The sequence below is a fragment of the Colletotrichum spaethianum genome, assembly GCF_022836535.1.
Source record: "Colletotrichum spaethianum MAFF 239500 DNA, contig51, whole genome shotgun sequence".
NCBI classification, from domain to species: domain Eukaryota; kingdom Fungi; phylum Ascomycota; class Sordariomycetes; order Glomerellales; family Glomerellaceae; genus Colletotrichum; species Colletotrichum spaethianum.
Window position 1 is genome coordinate 119,295 of NW_026054821.1, and position 14,448 is coordinate 133,742.

The window sequence follows — 14,448 nt, forward strand, 5'->3', positions numbered from 1 at the left end:
TCGAGTTCCAGTGATTCTAGACCCCCCCCTTTCCCGAAGGACTCCCCCTTCGCATCCTTTCCCGTCCCCCTTTCCTCGGCCTTGGACAATTAACCCGAGAAACCATCAAATTTCCCACAGCGTCACAAGTGGCGTCTGTTCTCAATGATTCGTGGTCCAGCCGGGCCGTGTTCTCACAGCTCTACCCCTCAGCTGTGGGCCCGGCCGCCTCCTCTCCCCCCCTTCCTGGCTTGCCCAAAAGAGGCTCTTCCGAGCTTGTCTTGTCCGTTGGTAGGGCGGGCGAGGAGCCGGCGGCGGGAACGAGTGAGAGTGTGAGAGAGAGGCAGGGGCAGAATGTGAACAGAGTAGATGAGATACAGTAGCATCCCATGCTACCCGGACAGGGTTCCTTCTCAACCCCCAAACTCCCCTACCTTCGCTTCCACCTCTAATCGATTCTGGCCCCTTTTCCCCGCCCCGCTAGACCGGTAGGTTGAAGATCTTTGCTCCCCTTCCCTGAAGACCATCCAAGGGCACCCGGTGGCAGTGCGAGTTTGATGACCTGCCTTGTGATTTGCTTAGCCGCCTCTTTCTCCGTACAATTCCCTCATCTGGTAGGTTCCATGGCCCATTGGATGCGACGATTCCAAAGTGGTGTGTGTGTGTGTGCGCGCGCGCGTGCTTGCGTGTGTATGCTTCGATCACCGAGAAAGACTGGCCGAGACCACATGATTCTTGTTGGCACGGGCACACGTGTATCGATTGGGGGCACTTTTCTTCGGAACCGTCACCAGTCAAGGGAGCCGGGGGTCCATTGAGAGGAGGGGAGACAAGCACTGGGCAACTTTGCGCTCGGCGAACGTTAGGGTACGCCTCCTGGTTTGCTTGATGCTTCTTCCAGGGGGGAGGCAGTGTCAAGCTGTTTGGACTCCTAGCATTGTTCCTTTTCCCGCCTCTCCCGCTCACTCGGCCAGTCAGCTGGTCGCTCGCTCGTCGTTCATTGATGACGCTGTTGGGGCCGACCTCCGGAGTCAGCTCCGTGTGACGGGAGTCAGAGGACGACAGCCGAACGGAACGGGGCTGTCCAGTACGTGCTCACATCATGCACTTTGTCCTGTCTCTTTTAGGTCTTGTTTCGTCCACCTTTCCTTTGCTCTCTTCCGTCTCCCCATCCGCCCAACGCTCACACGCCGTCAGCCGGTGCTTGTGGTGTTGGCGTTGGTGTTGGCGTTGGTGCCGATGCTTTGCTGCTACCCGCAAGGTTTTGGTCTGGTTTCTTCCCACGCGCACACGCAGGTAATGGCGAGCGCCAGTGCTTTCCGGCCTTGTTCTCTGGCTTATCCGTCTCTAGTGTGCTGATGGGGACGTGTCTAGCGGACGATCGTAGCGCCGTTTCTCCTTTTGCTTCTTCCTTGTTCGTTAGGAAAATGGCGCAAGATCTCCTAGTGGTCGCCCTTATTCCGCGACGGCGTCGTCGGAGGGGACTCTCTTGCAGGGCTTGTGTGTGTTCTCTCGGATGTGGGAATTTCACTTAGCCCCAGTCAGCACCGGGGGGGTGGTGCTGTTGGCGAGGACACGGCCAGAAACGAGAGAGAAAAAGGACAGGAAATCGACCGGCGCCATGCGGTAAGACTGGCGGAGGAGAGAGAAACAAGGAGAGAGCGATGATCAGCCAGGCAGGAAGGGGTGGGGAGGCTAGGATGACGGGATGAGGATGGGGACTAGAGGGAAAGGCAAAAGTGTCGCGAATCTCGCGACACGGTACACGATGCGCGACGTACTGCGGCTAGGAATGACACGACGACGACGAAGAAGGCGCATATGGGAGCTGGGTGTCAGAGAGCGCCAACCATCCGTCCGTCGCCCGTTCCAAATCACCCAACCTTCCTCCCGCCTTCCGGTCTTGACCCCCTTCTTTTCTGCCGGCTCTTTGACTCCTCCTGCAGGCTTGCCATCTGGTCTTGGCTAGGGCGCGGAAGGAGAAAGGGAGAGAGGGGGAGACGGGGTGAGGACGGGAAGGGGGTGTGAAGAGTTGGAAGAGAAGGCTGCCAGATTCACACATACTGCATCACGGACTCTCATCAGGAGAGGGTCGCTGCTCGGCGCGTGCGAGTATGTATGTGCGGCGTGCGTGCGCGCAGGACAGCACACGTAGCCTGCGCCAGCCACCCTCCCAGAGATGGAGCAGAGGGAGGGGAGAGAGGCATGTGCCCGGCCGCCCGACGATGGACCGCTTGACAAGCAGCGGCGGGTAGGACGGGAGCAAGAAGAACAGCAGCAGGCTAATACTGCGGCCTGAGTTGTCAGACGAACTTCGGGCTGGTGACTGATGGCCGCGCGAAGGAAGGAATGCTCGTGCGTGATGTTGCTGTTGTTGCTGCATGACGGCTGCGCCGTCGCGTCTGGTGTCTGAGGGGAGCGGGCGTCCGCGCTGTGCAGTCGAGGAGAGTCTGTCTAGCCATCCGATCCTCATCTCTGGCGGTTATCGTTGCCGTTGCCAGCACAGCAGTGCAGCGCAGAGTGCAGAACGCGGAGTGCTGCAGAAGGCAAGGAAGCAGTAGACGACGGTCAAAGCACATCACGAGGCATGAGTGTTGACCAAAGGCTGATGTCGTGGGCTGCTGGCTGGGATGTATCCCGGCCGCCGCCGCGTCCTCTACCCGATGCTTTGCATGCTGTGCTCTCTGCTATTTGGGAAACACGGCGCTGGTCACGAGGAGGCTGGGCGGGCAGCAGAGGGAAAGTCGACAGATCAAGTGATGCCGGAGTCGGTGCATGCAGGTGGGAATATCATGTACGGTTGAAGTCAATCCCCAGCGTTCTATAATGCCAAGAGTTGACGCGGCAGACGTCCGTAGCGAGGCTAGAGAACGACGAGAAGCAGGAAGAAGAGCGAAAGGCGGAACGATCTTTGTCTGATCTCGTCGCTTGCCCGAGCCCTTCCTTCAACGGCGCGCCGTCGCAGGAATTCGAAGGGTTCGACGAGCGCGAGGGCGTGGCGCGGTCTACTGTCTTGACAAGAGCCAGTCTGTCGAGCCCATCAAGTCCGTCGTGTCGTCCGTCTCTTGTGCCAACGTCCAGGAGTCTGTTTGTCAGTGTGTCTTGGTGTGAAGCCACCGCGATGAAAGCAGCCGGCTTCGGCGCTTGCGCCGATCATTCAACGACATCCAATTGTTGATAGAGGATAGTATGGAGTTTTTCATGCCATGAGTATACAGAACATGGCACATGTTTCCCAGCTAGATCGAGTGTGAAATTCAATATACTCAAACTGAAGAGCCGCACTCGATGTGCATCGACTTAGAAAACTGTGTGCAACCCGAGAAGGGAAACAAACGCTGGATAGGTTCCGAGGCTGTTGGAAGCAGCAAGTAAAATGTGTCTCCAAAGCCGAGGAGTCCGTTTTTGATTTACATGTCCTGCGGAGACGCTGCAGAGAATCGAAGCAACATCATTTCTTTTCTTTTCCTCGATAATGCAACGGAGCCCTTCACACAGGCTGATGTTTGCTGCAACATGGGGGCACAGAACGGGTTTCCTCCGCCGAACAGGATGGTAGCAGCTTCAAGTCGTCAGAGCCATTTGGACACTGTAACCCAAGGACCATGGGGTTGTCGTAACGTATTGCATGCAGAGGCAGCAGTAAGGGTTCATTGTGAAGTGCGAAAGGGGTGAGTCCAATGGATCGTGCAGTTGAACTCCAGAACAGGAGTTGTGTCCGTCACTCACATCTCCGCCGATACAACGAGAAGAGTCGTAGGCCACGTTTCCTCTACTTCTTGAGTCTGAAGAACTGGACTTGAGTTGCTGAATGTTTCCCAAACGAACAACTCAATGTTCTGTTCTACAGAGAAGATTATCTCGTCTTGTAGCCGCCCAGCACTCGCCGAGCCAGTCTGATGCTTTTAGCTGATTATTGATTGTTCCATCTAACAGTCTTACTGAATTGTGTTGATGGCGACCTCACACATGATCAACAAAAGCTCTTGTACCAAAGACCTTTGGCAAGACTGGGTTCGGAAAAGAAGTGGACGGGACTGCAGTGTTCACTCTCCCGAAGTATAGGCCCAAGACCTTGAAGTTTTACTGGAATTCTCTCTTCTCGCCGCAGCTTTCGTCCTGACGAACGGCGGAGAGCAATCGTTCCGGGACTTATTCTGTTGACCTTTCCTTTTCTACCCCCAACGGAAGCCAGCTCAGCGCCTCCAAGATAATAGCTCGAGATGTTGCGATGCTTGGGTTTACGTATTGGATCTTAAAGCTTGAAATTTGAATCTGGGTAGAGAAGAGGGATGTGCAGTCCGTAGTTGACATTCAAGATGCGGAAGTGACGGATCATAAACCTAGATCAAGAGGGAAAACCTAACCAGCTTCGATTCCTGAGTGAGGTAATTCATGAGAACAATTTCTGCGATATCCATCGATGGGACCTGGAGCTTTGCTGCAAGCCCAAAGCCGGTAAAAGCCTCCAGGTGCTGTACTTTGTAACCATGTATATGACTATTGGTATTTACTCGCCTTAGTTTTATTGCCATATTACGTTACGTGTGCTTCACCTGGCAATCTCAAGCACAGACTTGCTCTCTCAGAACTCGACGTGTTAGTCATGGACTCTCAGTACAACAACGCTGAAGAAGAGGGCAGAATCGAGTGCTCAAGGGGCCTCTCTTCAGCTTCACATGACGACTCTATGGCTTCATATCGTGGGCCATAGGTCTATGCGAAACAGCGTTGCCCCCCTCCATCCGCGGCTAGGAGGGATATCAACTAGCATGGGAAGAAGAATTCCCATAGTCAACTACAACTTTCGGAAGTGTGCCGTTCCCGAGTCGCGGCCGCGGAACCCAGTCCCACCGGCATCCTCGCTGTTCATTCGGACGCCCCTCCAGGACCCTCCCGCCCCATCCACCACGAACCCCATCATCGTGGGCCTGTCTTAGGGCTCTCCTGCCTCGCACCCACACAACAACATCACAACAATCCTGCTCGGATTGGTCGGTTAGCTCAGTTGGTTAGAGCGTGGTACTAATATATCATCAGATATGTTGAGTAATGCCAAGGCCGTGAGTTCAAGCCTCACACTGATCATCTTCCTTTTGCCGTTCCCAACGTTGCTGCGGCTGGATGTGGGCCGAAGATTGCTTTTTTTGCGTCGTTGTTTTTATTAAGGAGTCCCGATGAGCCAGCCAGTTCCTGAGCTAACCGACTTGCGGTCCCTGTTACGGAAGTGTGGTTGGGCGTGGAACCTTCGCTTGGATGGCAAGGTGAGACGAGGACTTGTTGATACAAAGAGACACGAAGAGCCAAGTTGACAAGAAAGCAAGGCAAGACATGAATCCTTACGACCAGGAAGAAAATGGCGGTTGAAAAGCAAGAATGGGTTGGGATCGGACTGCTCTCAGCGTGCAAAGAGGTCCGCAAATGGAGCCCAACTCCTCGATCACTTCCTTGTGGCCGTGATGTCTACTTGTAGTGAGCCATCTTCCATGAGCGTTTCTAGCAGGGTAAACTTGGCAAACCAGATCTAGGTAATCATGGCGCAGAGAAAGATCACCAGATGCCACCCAAAAATTGCATGCACAACATCCCACTTGAATAAGAAGAAAACAAGGTTGAACCATGTAAATGCATTCTCCTCCTAGCTACGAAGCTGGGTAAGGATATTTATCATTAATCAGTTATGCTGGATATTGGCCACCCTTTGAACCTAAACTCATAAGACCCTTTGTGTTCATCGCTGAACAGCAAACCTCATAGCCCAGTCTGCTGCTTTTAGTGTTCCTCTAACTACTGGCTCTCCTGCTGGTCTTCTTCCAGCTTTAAGCCCGAGTATCGCATATGCAACCGGTCCCTGAAGTGGTAGTGGCGTATCCCATTAGGCCTTGCCGCTTTGAAGGTGTCAATGGCCTCGCTCACATTCATCCCGCACCGTTCAACCAAATAGCAAACGATAAAGTACCCAGTCCGGTTGAAGCCATAGTGACAATGAACGCCAATCACCTGCGTCTGGCCGTTCACCTCCGTCCACTTCTCCTGCTCTGCTCTCTTCTTCTGCTCTTCTCGCAGCTTGTCCACCAGTGAAATGAAATGGGCGACTTCGTCATCCTTGGGAGGAATCTTGGATACCGTTGCGTACTTGTGATACCGTACACCTCCCTTTTCCATACTCCGTGGGTCATATACTGGCTTGTCGTGGCTGATGTCGATGACATCCTTGATGATGGCTCCCCAGTTCTTGACAAACTCGGCGGGGCAGTGCGTGTCATCTGCTTCTCGCAAAGTCTTCATCGCTCTGAAGACTGCCGGCTTGCCCTTTGGACCAATAGGGTCAGACACAGGAACCACTCCCTTCCACTTGGCCAAGTTCTTCACATCCCACTTGCCCTCACGCGAGAGGTACTGCAACTGCCAGCCAAGAGAAAAACGGCCGGTGACATGGTTGGCGAGAAAGTCGGAGACCAGACCGGCGAGAACCCTGACAGTGGCGGGGTTAAACAGCAGAGCATGGTTAGCTGGCGCAGGCATGATGATTGACTTGACAACTTTGGTAGGGTGCCGGGGTTGAGGCGGGACGTTTGCTGGTGATTCTTGTGGCGTGGATGGATCCTCGAGAGCATTGTCTGTCTCATCGCTTGGTCGACGACCGCGTTGGAAATCCTCATCCCGAATGTCATCTATACTCTCGGGTCCATGGTCCTTCGGGTTCTTCGACGTATTGACCGGTGCCGCAGCGTCAACGATCGTCTCGTGTCCATCGTCAGACCCAGTTTCTGGTGACGAAGGAGCCTTTCCGGACAGGTACTCCTTGATCTTGTCCACCTCGCTTGGGGGCGTTATCGTGTCCTCGGCGCCGCCGACCAAGTAGACCGGAACATCGAGACCAGCCCACACGTCCTTGCCGGAGATGCCACCTTTCGCAACTCCGTCTTCAAAAGTCGGAAGTGAACCCCAGGCCATCCTGCGCCATACAGGGGTCCGACTCTGGGTGTTGAAACGGTCCTGGAGCTTACGAAGCTCGAGGTCGGCCTCAGGACCTACAAATCGACTGACGCTGGCGCTTTGCGGGCCTCCCCATCGATCGTACGCCCTCCACAAGTCGAAGAGCCAGCCTGGAATCCACAGCAGCGTGCGGAATATCTTCGTTTTCTTTTCCACTGGTGGCCCAGCTACGGGACAGATGGCAACCAGCCCAACAACATGCTTCCGCAGCTTCGTCTTCTGCGGAACGTTGCGGCTCGCCAGTCGTGCGCACATGGCCGTTCCCATACTATGGCCAATGAGGACAACGCTGCGGTCAGGCTCTCTCTGACGGTACTCATCGATGATGACCTCAAGCAACTCTCCTAGCGCTTCCGGGGTGTAGGCATCCCATGCCTGCTCGGTAAACTCGGAGCGGCCACATCCGGGCAGGTCAATGGCCAAGCATGACGATATATGAACAAGGCTCGTCAACAGTGGATGAAACTGGGCCACAGAACCCCCGAGCCCATGGATAAAGACCAGCAGAGGAAGAGGCGGTTTGGGCAGCTGGTCTGCTTGGAGGTGCCGCTTGTAGAATATTCTGAGGCCGGAATAGGTGTAGCGGCCCGTCTTGTATTCACGGATCTCCGAGTTCTCCCTCAGTAACGTCGGATCGGTAGCTTCAGGGTCATGAGGGTTGGCGGAGCTCAGCCGTGCCTCAGCCTGTTGTTGATCTGTCATGCTGAAAGTGGAGGAATTTGCGTTGTGCCGGGATCCGGACGCGACCTGGCTCTCGCACCGCAAGGGTAGCGAATGCAACAGTAAACCCAACCGACGTAAGATGGGAGCGTGAGTGATGACCAAGGAAGACCAGGCAATGCGCGGGTATCTCTGGAAATAGTGCGCGACAAGAAAAACAAAATAAATAAATAAAGTGAAAACTGATGGTCTTCCGGTGATGTCGGGCGCGGCCGTGGAAAAGCGACGATCTGTGCAGAAACCGTGTTTGGACAGAGTAAACAAAAGAAGGGACAAGGTTTGGCAGCGGCGTAGTCGGTGACGCTGGGCGGAATGTGAGTCAATCAGTGGTTGAAGATAGAAAGCGTTCCTTCCTCGACTTTGAGTGTCTGTCGCACCTGGAGCTGCTGGGCGCAAGGCCCAGAGCACGGCAGGGGAAAACAAAAGCGGTGCCTTTTCCTTTCTTAGGGACAGAACCGGGGCAGGCGTCGTCGTTGAGGTCGACTGAGACGGTGGTGGGCGAGAACGTGGTCGGGACAGACCGTTCCTAAGGCGCAAGAGCTGCTCACTGGTGACTGGGTCGATGGCAAGAGTGAGTGAGAAAGGATGAGTGGAGGGAAAATATAGTGTGTGACCGCCCACCGAGGTAAGTAAATGAGCCTCACAAGCAAGCCAGGTCCAGTCGTAGCGGGCACGGAGAGAGGACCAAACTTTGCCTTTTTGGCAATTTATGTCACTACTCAATCTCAGCCAACAGTTCGTCATTCCTCCTCCACCTGGGGCTGGCAAAACATTGCCATTGGTTTCCCTGTCTCTGGATTTTTTGGCCAATTGCAACGCTCTGCGAATCATGGGTCTAGGGTCCTGCAAGGCTGATTACGTATCGTATCAAGATGAATACTGGGTATTTTGTACATGAGATTTAGGTAAACACTCGTTTCTACTATTACATTTAGTCCTCTGTCACCAAGAGGTATTTTGTACGTTGAGGTTCTAGTGCTGGCCAAAAGGTCGCATTGGCTGAAAGCAGGCGTGCAGCTCAACATATCCATCGTACAGCTTTGCTTCTCCATGCCACGCTCTCTTACTAGTGGGACTTCGGCAACGGCTCGTGCGAAATTTCAGAACATCATTCAGCCCAAGCTCAAGGCGAATTGACCGAGTCTTGGAGATTTGGCAGGAGCACCAGACCTTGTTCCGTCCCATGAATCATTGTGAAGCTGCAGTGTAAACCCCTCGCACCGGCCCAAGTATCGGGTAGTCCCAGGACTACCAATCTTCAACCAGTGATATATATCCAGCTGGCCGTGAGTCATTCTGCAGTCACCTCACATAGCTCCCTTGCCATCAACCCACCCGATAGGAATCAGGGCACCCGCGACATCGTCCACACCTCGCTCCGTAGCAAGCAGGTTGAACTGCGAGGCAGCGTTCCTCGTATCCAGAATCTCGACGCGGATGCCGAGCGAGCTTAGATGCTTCCTCGTCGCCGGGCTGAGTGGTACAATCTTGGGGCCGACACCGATGATGAGGAGATCTGCGGAGAATATTGTTAGCTAATTGCCCATGTTCTAACGCCAGCATGTACCGGAAGAAAACCTACCAGGTCTTGGCCAGACCAGCCCCAGCAGCCCGAATGCTTCCGCCGGCAGCTCGAACTGGCCCTTGGCATTGATCAGCTTCTTGGACCCCTTCGCCTCCCACGGCCGCCACGCGAACGCCTCGCCTCCGATGAGCAGCGCCGCGTCGCCGTCCATGATCTTGACGCCGCTGTTCAGGTGGAAACCGTCCGGGACGCAGGCGTCGATTGAGGTCGAGGGGATCGGCGTGTTGCCCAGGACGTCCATCTCGCCAAAGTCGGTCGCGCCTTGGTAGTCCTTGGGTTTTTCTCTTGACCTCAAGGAGGAGGTGTGGAATTGATTGCGGAGGCAGCCGAGCTGCGTAGGAGCTGTCGACGATTGGAACGGCAGCTGAGAGGCTCGAGGGGCGGCTCGAGGAAGAATGCGCTGGGCGCGCGCGAATGCGCGGAGTGCGCGGGTGCTCGTTGAGGAGTGCATCGATCCGACCGTACGTCTTTTCAATAGACAAGTAGTTGGGTTCGGGCCTAGGTGTGCGATGTTAAAAGAGTATTGTTTCGTGGATTGGTTGGTGCTTGGGAAGAGTTGAGTGCAGCTCCGCGACTTTTTTTTCTGGGAGCGCTATCTCAGTATCTTGAACGTCATGATTACAGGGTTTGCGGTGCTCGAACGTCCACGAGCGGCGATGGAAGGGAAACCAGTACACAACACCATCACGAAGGGTTACAAAACATTCCCGCTCAGATACGAGGAGTCCATATAGCAAAAGCGAGAAAAGTTCAATTCGCTGTCATAATCCGGGATCTTGGGAGTAAACCACTTTTGGGCGCCATGACCTAGACACCGCGGGGTCGTCATCTCGTCACAGAACGACTAAATAGAAATCCCAACATGAACCGAACAGGAGCTGATGTTGTGTTGAAGGGCTCGATTTCCGTTTTCATTCAGGTATCGAGGCCTAGAGAGTGCCCTAACGACAGCATCGGCAGAAGAATCCGTTTTCACTCCGCCTGTGGCCTGACGATTTCTTTGTATCATGCAGTTCCTTTTGCCCTAATGAACACCGAAGCAATGAACCAACCCCTTAATTCCCATTCCTGCCAGTGTTGTGTTGACGTTGACCAAGAAGAGACGTGTCCGGGTTTATTTCTTCTTCTCGCTCTGGCTCTGCTCCTTCAGCACCTTCTTGACGATCTTCTGCTCCTCAATGAGGAAAGCGCGGACGATGCGGTCACGGACGCAGTTACCGCATCTCGAGCCACCGTACGCACGCTGGACGGTCTTCTTGGGCTTGGAGATCTGGGAGTACTCGCGGGGGCGGAGGGCGGGGACCTAAGAGGTGTTCATGTCAGTATATTGACAGGATTGCGCTGAGCCGTTCGAGAGCGGTATTCGTCGTAGCCATCTGAGAGCGCTGGTTCCAAATGTGATGCTTCCTTCACACAGCCAGCGACTGGCTTCACACAGGTCGTCGTGGTCGTAGGCGCCCTCGTGCCCGGCTGACGTCCCCAAAGTCCCAATGCTCTCTCTCAAATGGCTCCTCGAATCGGTCGCTTCGGCTTCGGTATTGGGTGTTGGGTTCGAACTTACGCCGGGGAGCTTGACACCGCAGTCACCGCACTTGGGGGCAGTGCCGCGCTTCTTGATGTGGAGGATTCTCAGCTCACCACCGGGGGTCTTGACGATCCGGGTCAGGTTAGAGCTGGTGTTGTAGCTGCAGTAGAAAAAATTCCCAAGTCAGCCATTTGCAGTCCTCCAAGACGCACAAGTATGCGATCAATCGCGCAGGGGGAAACGTCGTCGTTCGTTAAATCGATCGCAAGAAGGAACACCAGGAGTAGTCACTCACCCGTTGCGGCGGCGGTACGTGACACGGTTTCCGGCCATTTTGACTGATTTGCTGCGGGCTGCGGGTTGGTTAGTTGGAAGTCGAGGATCGCGAGCGGATTTTCGAGGTTTCTGGAAATTTTGTGTGGGTGGAAAGACAAGTTAGAGCCCGCTTAGGCGACCAATGAGGTGGGGGCGGAGGGGTCCAGCCACAGGTGGCTAAGGCTGGCTGAAAAGCCCCGGAGCGAGCCCAGTTCACGTGCAAGGCGCGCTAACACTTTTCAGCATTTGGCCCAACCGTGAATGGTCGGTGAAGCCAGTCAATTGGCTCCGAGATTCCTAGAGAGTGGCTCGCACAGGAGAGCCAGCTCACGGAGGGGCGATTGGTTTGGCCAGCTCAACTGGACCTAAACTGAACGTCTAAAACACCTCTGATTTGTGCAGTTGACACAGTCTACTTTTTGTATCGTAAACCGATTGCTGCTCCAAAAAAACTCTTAAAATTGCTTTTCGCCTCTTGAAGCGGCCTGTAGGTTTGTACGCAACGACCGTATCTAAAACCTTTGTCTAGTTATCCCTATTACTCCGAAGCCGAACCCAAACGATGATTGCCTACTCCCCATGCCAGTCGCCCAACGCCGCATCTACTGTATCGTTCACACATAAATATGCCAGCGCTACGAGTCTGTCGTCGTCGTCGTCGTCGTCGTCGTCCAGTCGGGATGATCTGTTGTTCTCCAAGCTTTGATACCGTTGGGCTCTTCTTTCCGGCGTTTGGCGGCGTGGTCCATGATCTTGGTTATCTCGTCGCTCTTTCGAAAGTCCTGGAAGTCTTGAACCTCCTTCTTAGCCGCGGCCACCGAGTCTATGAAGGAGTTGAACGTGGCTTGGGCTGGCAGAATTAGGTCAGTGGAAGTCGGATGTGGCAAGCGTCAAAAACGTACGGGTTGGTTGCTTGGCCGATAGTGGTTCCATCATTCTAGGGATCGTCGTGCGCAAACCTCGTAGCTTTGAAAAGGTCAGTTCCGGGTCCTGCCAGTCTTCGCCGTACGGGATAACAAACTTTGATGTGCAAGAGCTTGAGCTGGTCCATAGCCAGTTCTAGACGCTCCTCATCCCATGCCTCGTTTTCTTCGGCGCCAGGCTCTGTCTTGATAGTCGGGCCGTTGTTTGCCATGATGATGCAAGTTGGTCGCGGGCAAACGAGGGTCTACCGGATCATGGCGCGAAAGAAAGAGAAGGAGGCAATGGTCGAGTTCCTGGCTAGCCAGTAAGCAAAGCGGTGTAGTCGGGTTGGATATCGAGGACACCAAGGTTACGGTCCGAGGTGTCGCTCCGAGACCACACCGGCGCGGTACTGGGATGGGTGGACACAGCGAGCTTGAGGCGCAATGTGCAATATCAACCCCAAATATATCCAGAAACGGTACGTTGAATGTTTGCGAAGCGCCTCAAAGCCCAAGTCCGAAGGGCAAACGTGCCGCTGTCGTCCAGACTGCTGAATGGGGTCCAAGGAAGGGCACGGTAGCAGACCGAATGAACTGTACTGTGGTGGATTGTGTCGTCAACGCGATTCCGACCTGGAGATGGCAGCACATCAGGTGCATTATCCGTCTAGGCTGGCAGGGAGGGGCCACGATCGGCTCCCAGCAGAGCTCCCAGCAGAACGTCACGGTGGTTGGTGCGTTATCCTTTCAATACCCCACTCTTTCCCGCGAGATCAGTACGTACTGCCTCTTACCTCTTGCCAAGTCACGTGAGGTCTACTGTAAATTCGGATGTCGGAGGCGCTGGCGCAAATCGTCCAGGTTGGTTCTGGCAGGCAATCTTGGAAGGAAAGAGAGTATTTACTGGCGGGTAACAAATAAAAAAGGCCTTCCTTCACTTTCAGAGATTCCGTTCTTCCGTTCGATCCAATTCCACCCCCAATCTTAGCAAGACGGCTTTGTTTCGCACTCCCTGCGGCCTCAAACCTCAAAGTACACTGGTACATAGGTACGTGAGATGCCTGCTGGCAGCTGGATCCCGGAAGCTGACGCTCGCCAAAAAGGTTAGCCGGAGGGCGGATTAACTGCCAACCTAGATCAGGCCGTGCGGATTGGAATTCTCTGACTCCAACCTCTCCGTGTCTCCCACCCTTCCGTCACGAAACAGCTCTTGACCTAATCTTTTGGTGGAAAGCTGCATTCACAATCATCGCCAACAAAAAGCTGTCGCGCGCACTTTTTACTTCACTTCGAATCCGCCTCCCTTTCGTCCTCCTTCTTTTCTAACGCATCCGCTGGCTTTCCCCGGATCCGTCATCCAACAACACCCTTTCCCCCACTTTCCCTTCACAACCGCCAAGCTGGACTCCTCCGCAGTCATGTCGAGTGCGCCTCCGCCCGCGCTCTTACCGCCGCCAGAAGGCATCTTCCGGACCTTCGAGGACCTTCTGACTTCTGTCCAGCGCGTCGCTAAGGACCAGGGCTATGGTGTCGTCAAGCTCCGTGCCTCAAACTACCGCGACGGCAAGCCTACCCGTTACGACTTGGTGTGCGACCGCGGCGGCGTCAAGTACAGCAGTACCGCCAAGAAGCGCAACCCCTCGACGCGCAAGGTCGACTGTCCGTGGCGCGCAAAGGCCGTTTGTGAGGTCCAGCTGGGAAACCAATGGCGTTTTGCTGTTCAAGAGGGTAGCCACAACCACGAGCCTCGCGTCGCGACCGCGCCTCCTGGCCAGGAAAACACCCCTCTCGCCCAGTCGATCCGCTCCTTCACCAACAAGATCGATCGCCTTAGCCACGACATGGCTCAGGGCTTCATGCGTATCGAGCAGCACCTTGACACGATGAACAAGCGCTTAGAGAACCTTGAGAACCGCACTGGGGGCTACGAACCGCGCTTCCAAAACATGGAGTCGCGATTACAGGGCATGGAGGCGCGTGGCAGTATGGAGCTTCCTATGGACGACGTCGATGCCCGACTCCTGTCATCTACGGTCATGTAGGGCGATGGCTCAGATGACGGGCCGAATACGGGTGTTCAGCACGAGTATGCCGGGTATGTGCAGGGCTAGGCCTTGGTCGAACATCGGCAACATGATCAAGTCATTGACATTGGCATTCAACACGATACAATCAACGGAAAGGATGGGTTACAATACGAGCAGGCGAAAGCAAGAAACTCGATTTCTTGCACGGAGTGATTACGGATTGGTAGGCGAGCCGGGATCGGATCGGCAGGACATGTCATGTTAACAGGGCGTTGGACGGCGGCCAGGGCGTTTCGGACAATTTCACCTTGTTTTCTTTTCTTTTCCCCTCACACCACCAGCGCGGTGATGCGACACTGGTCGCTGGTCTGGGTTTTGTTTGTGCCTTGGAGG

At 54.7% G+C, this 14,448-nt stretch overlaps 5 protein-coding genes and 1 non-coding gene across 6 annotated transcripts; 2 read left to right on the forward strand and 4 right to left on the reverse strand.

Annotated features, from left to right (window-relative positions):
• Positions 1–4,972: 4,972 nt before the first annotated feature.
• On the forward strand, positions 4,973–5,067 carry ColSpa_tRNA_311. Its single transcript has 2 exons — positions 4,973–5,010; positions 5,032–5,067. It is a non-coding gene; the product is annotated as a tRNA-Ile (tRNA).
• A 699-nt stretch (positions 5,068–5,766) lies between these two features.
• Positions 5,767–7,680, reverse strand: ColSpa_11809 (mRNA-capping enzyme; the record flags this gene model as incomplete). Its single annotated transcript, XM_049278021.1, has 1 exon — positions 5,767–7,680. One exon carries the CDS (start codon positions 7,678–7,680, stop codon positions 5,767–5,769), a length of 1,914 nt encoding a protein of 637 aa, XP_049133978.1.
• A 1,325-nt stretch (positions 7,681–9,005) lies between these two features.
• On the reverse strand, positions 9,006–9,734 carry ColSpa_11810 (NADH dehydrogenase [ubiquinone] 1 alpha subcomplex assembly factor 3; the record flags this gene model as incomplete). Its single annotated transcript, XM_049278022.1, has 2 exons — positions 9,006–9,214; positions 9,281–9,734. The coding sequence occupies 2 exons, from the start codon at positions 9,732–9,734 to the stop codon at positions 9,006–9,008; spliced, it is 663 nt and encodes a 220-aa protein (XP_049133979.1).
• Positions 9,735–10,397: 663 nt separating this feature from the next.
• Positions 10,398–11,141, reverse strand: ColSpa_11811 (60S ribosomal protein L34-B; the record flags this gene model as incomplete). The annotated part of the gene is made up of 3 exons (XM_049278023.1): positions 10,398–10,586; positions 10,845–10,968; positions 11,104–11,141. The coding sequence occupies 3 exons, from the start codon at positions 11,139–11,141 to the stop codon at positions 10,398–10,400; spliced, it is 351 nt and encodes a 116-aa protein (XP_049133980.1).
• A 617-nt stretch (positions 11,142–11,758) lies between these two features.
• On the reverse strand, positions 11,759–12,197 carry ColSpa_11812 (uncharacterized protein; the record flags this gene model as incomplete). Its single annotated transcript, XM_049278024.1, has 3 exons — positions 11,759–11,946; positions 12,026–12,143; positions 12,189–12,197. The coding sequence occupies 3 exons, from the start codon at positions 12,195–12,197 to the stop codon at positions 11,759–11,761; spliced, it is 315 nt and encodes a 104-aa protein (XP_049133981.1).
• A 1,249-nt stretch (positions 12,198–13,446) lies between these two features.
• Positions 13,447–14,070, forward strand: ColSpa_11813 (PKS-NRPS hybrid synthetase; the record flags this gene model as incomplete). Its single annotated transcript, XM_049278025.1, has 1 exon — positions 13,447–14,070. One exon carries the CDS (start codon positions 13,447–13,449, stop codon positions 14,068–14,070), a length of 624 nt encoding a protein of 207 aa, XP_049133982.1.
• Between the last annotated feature and the right edge of the window lie 378 nt (positions 14,071–14,448).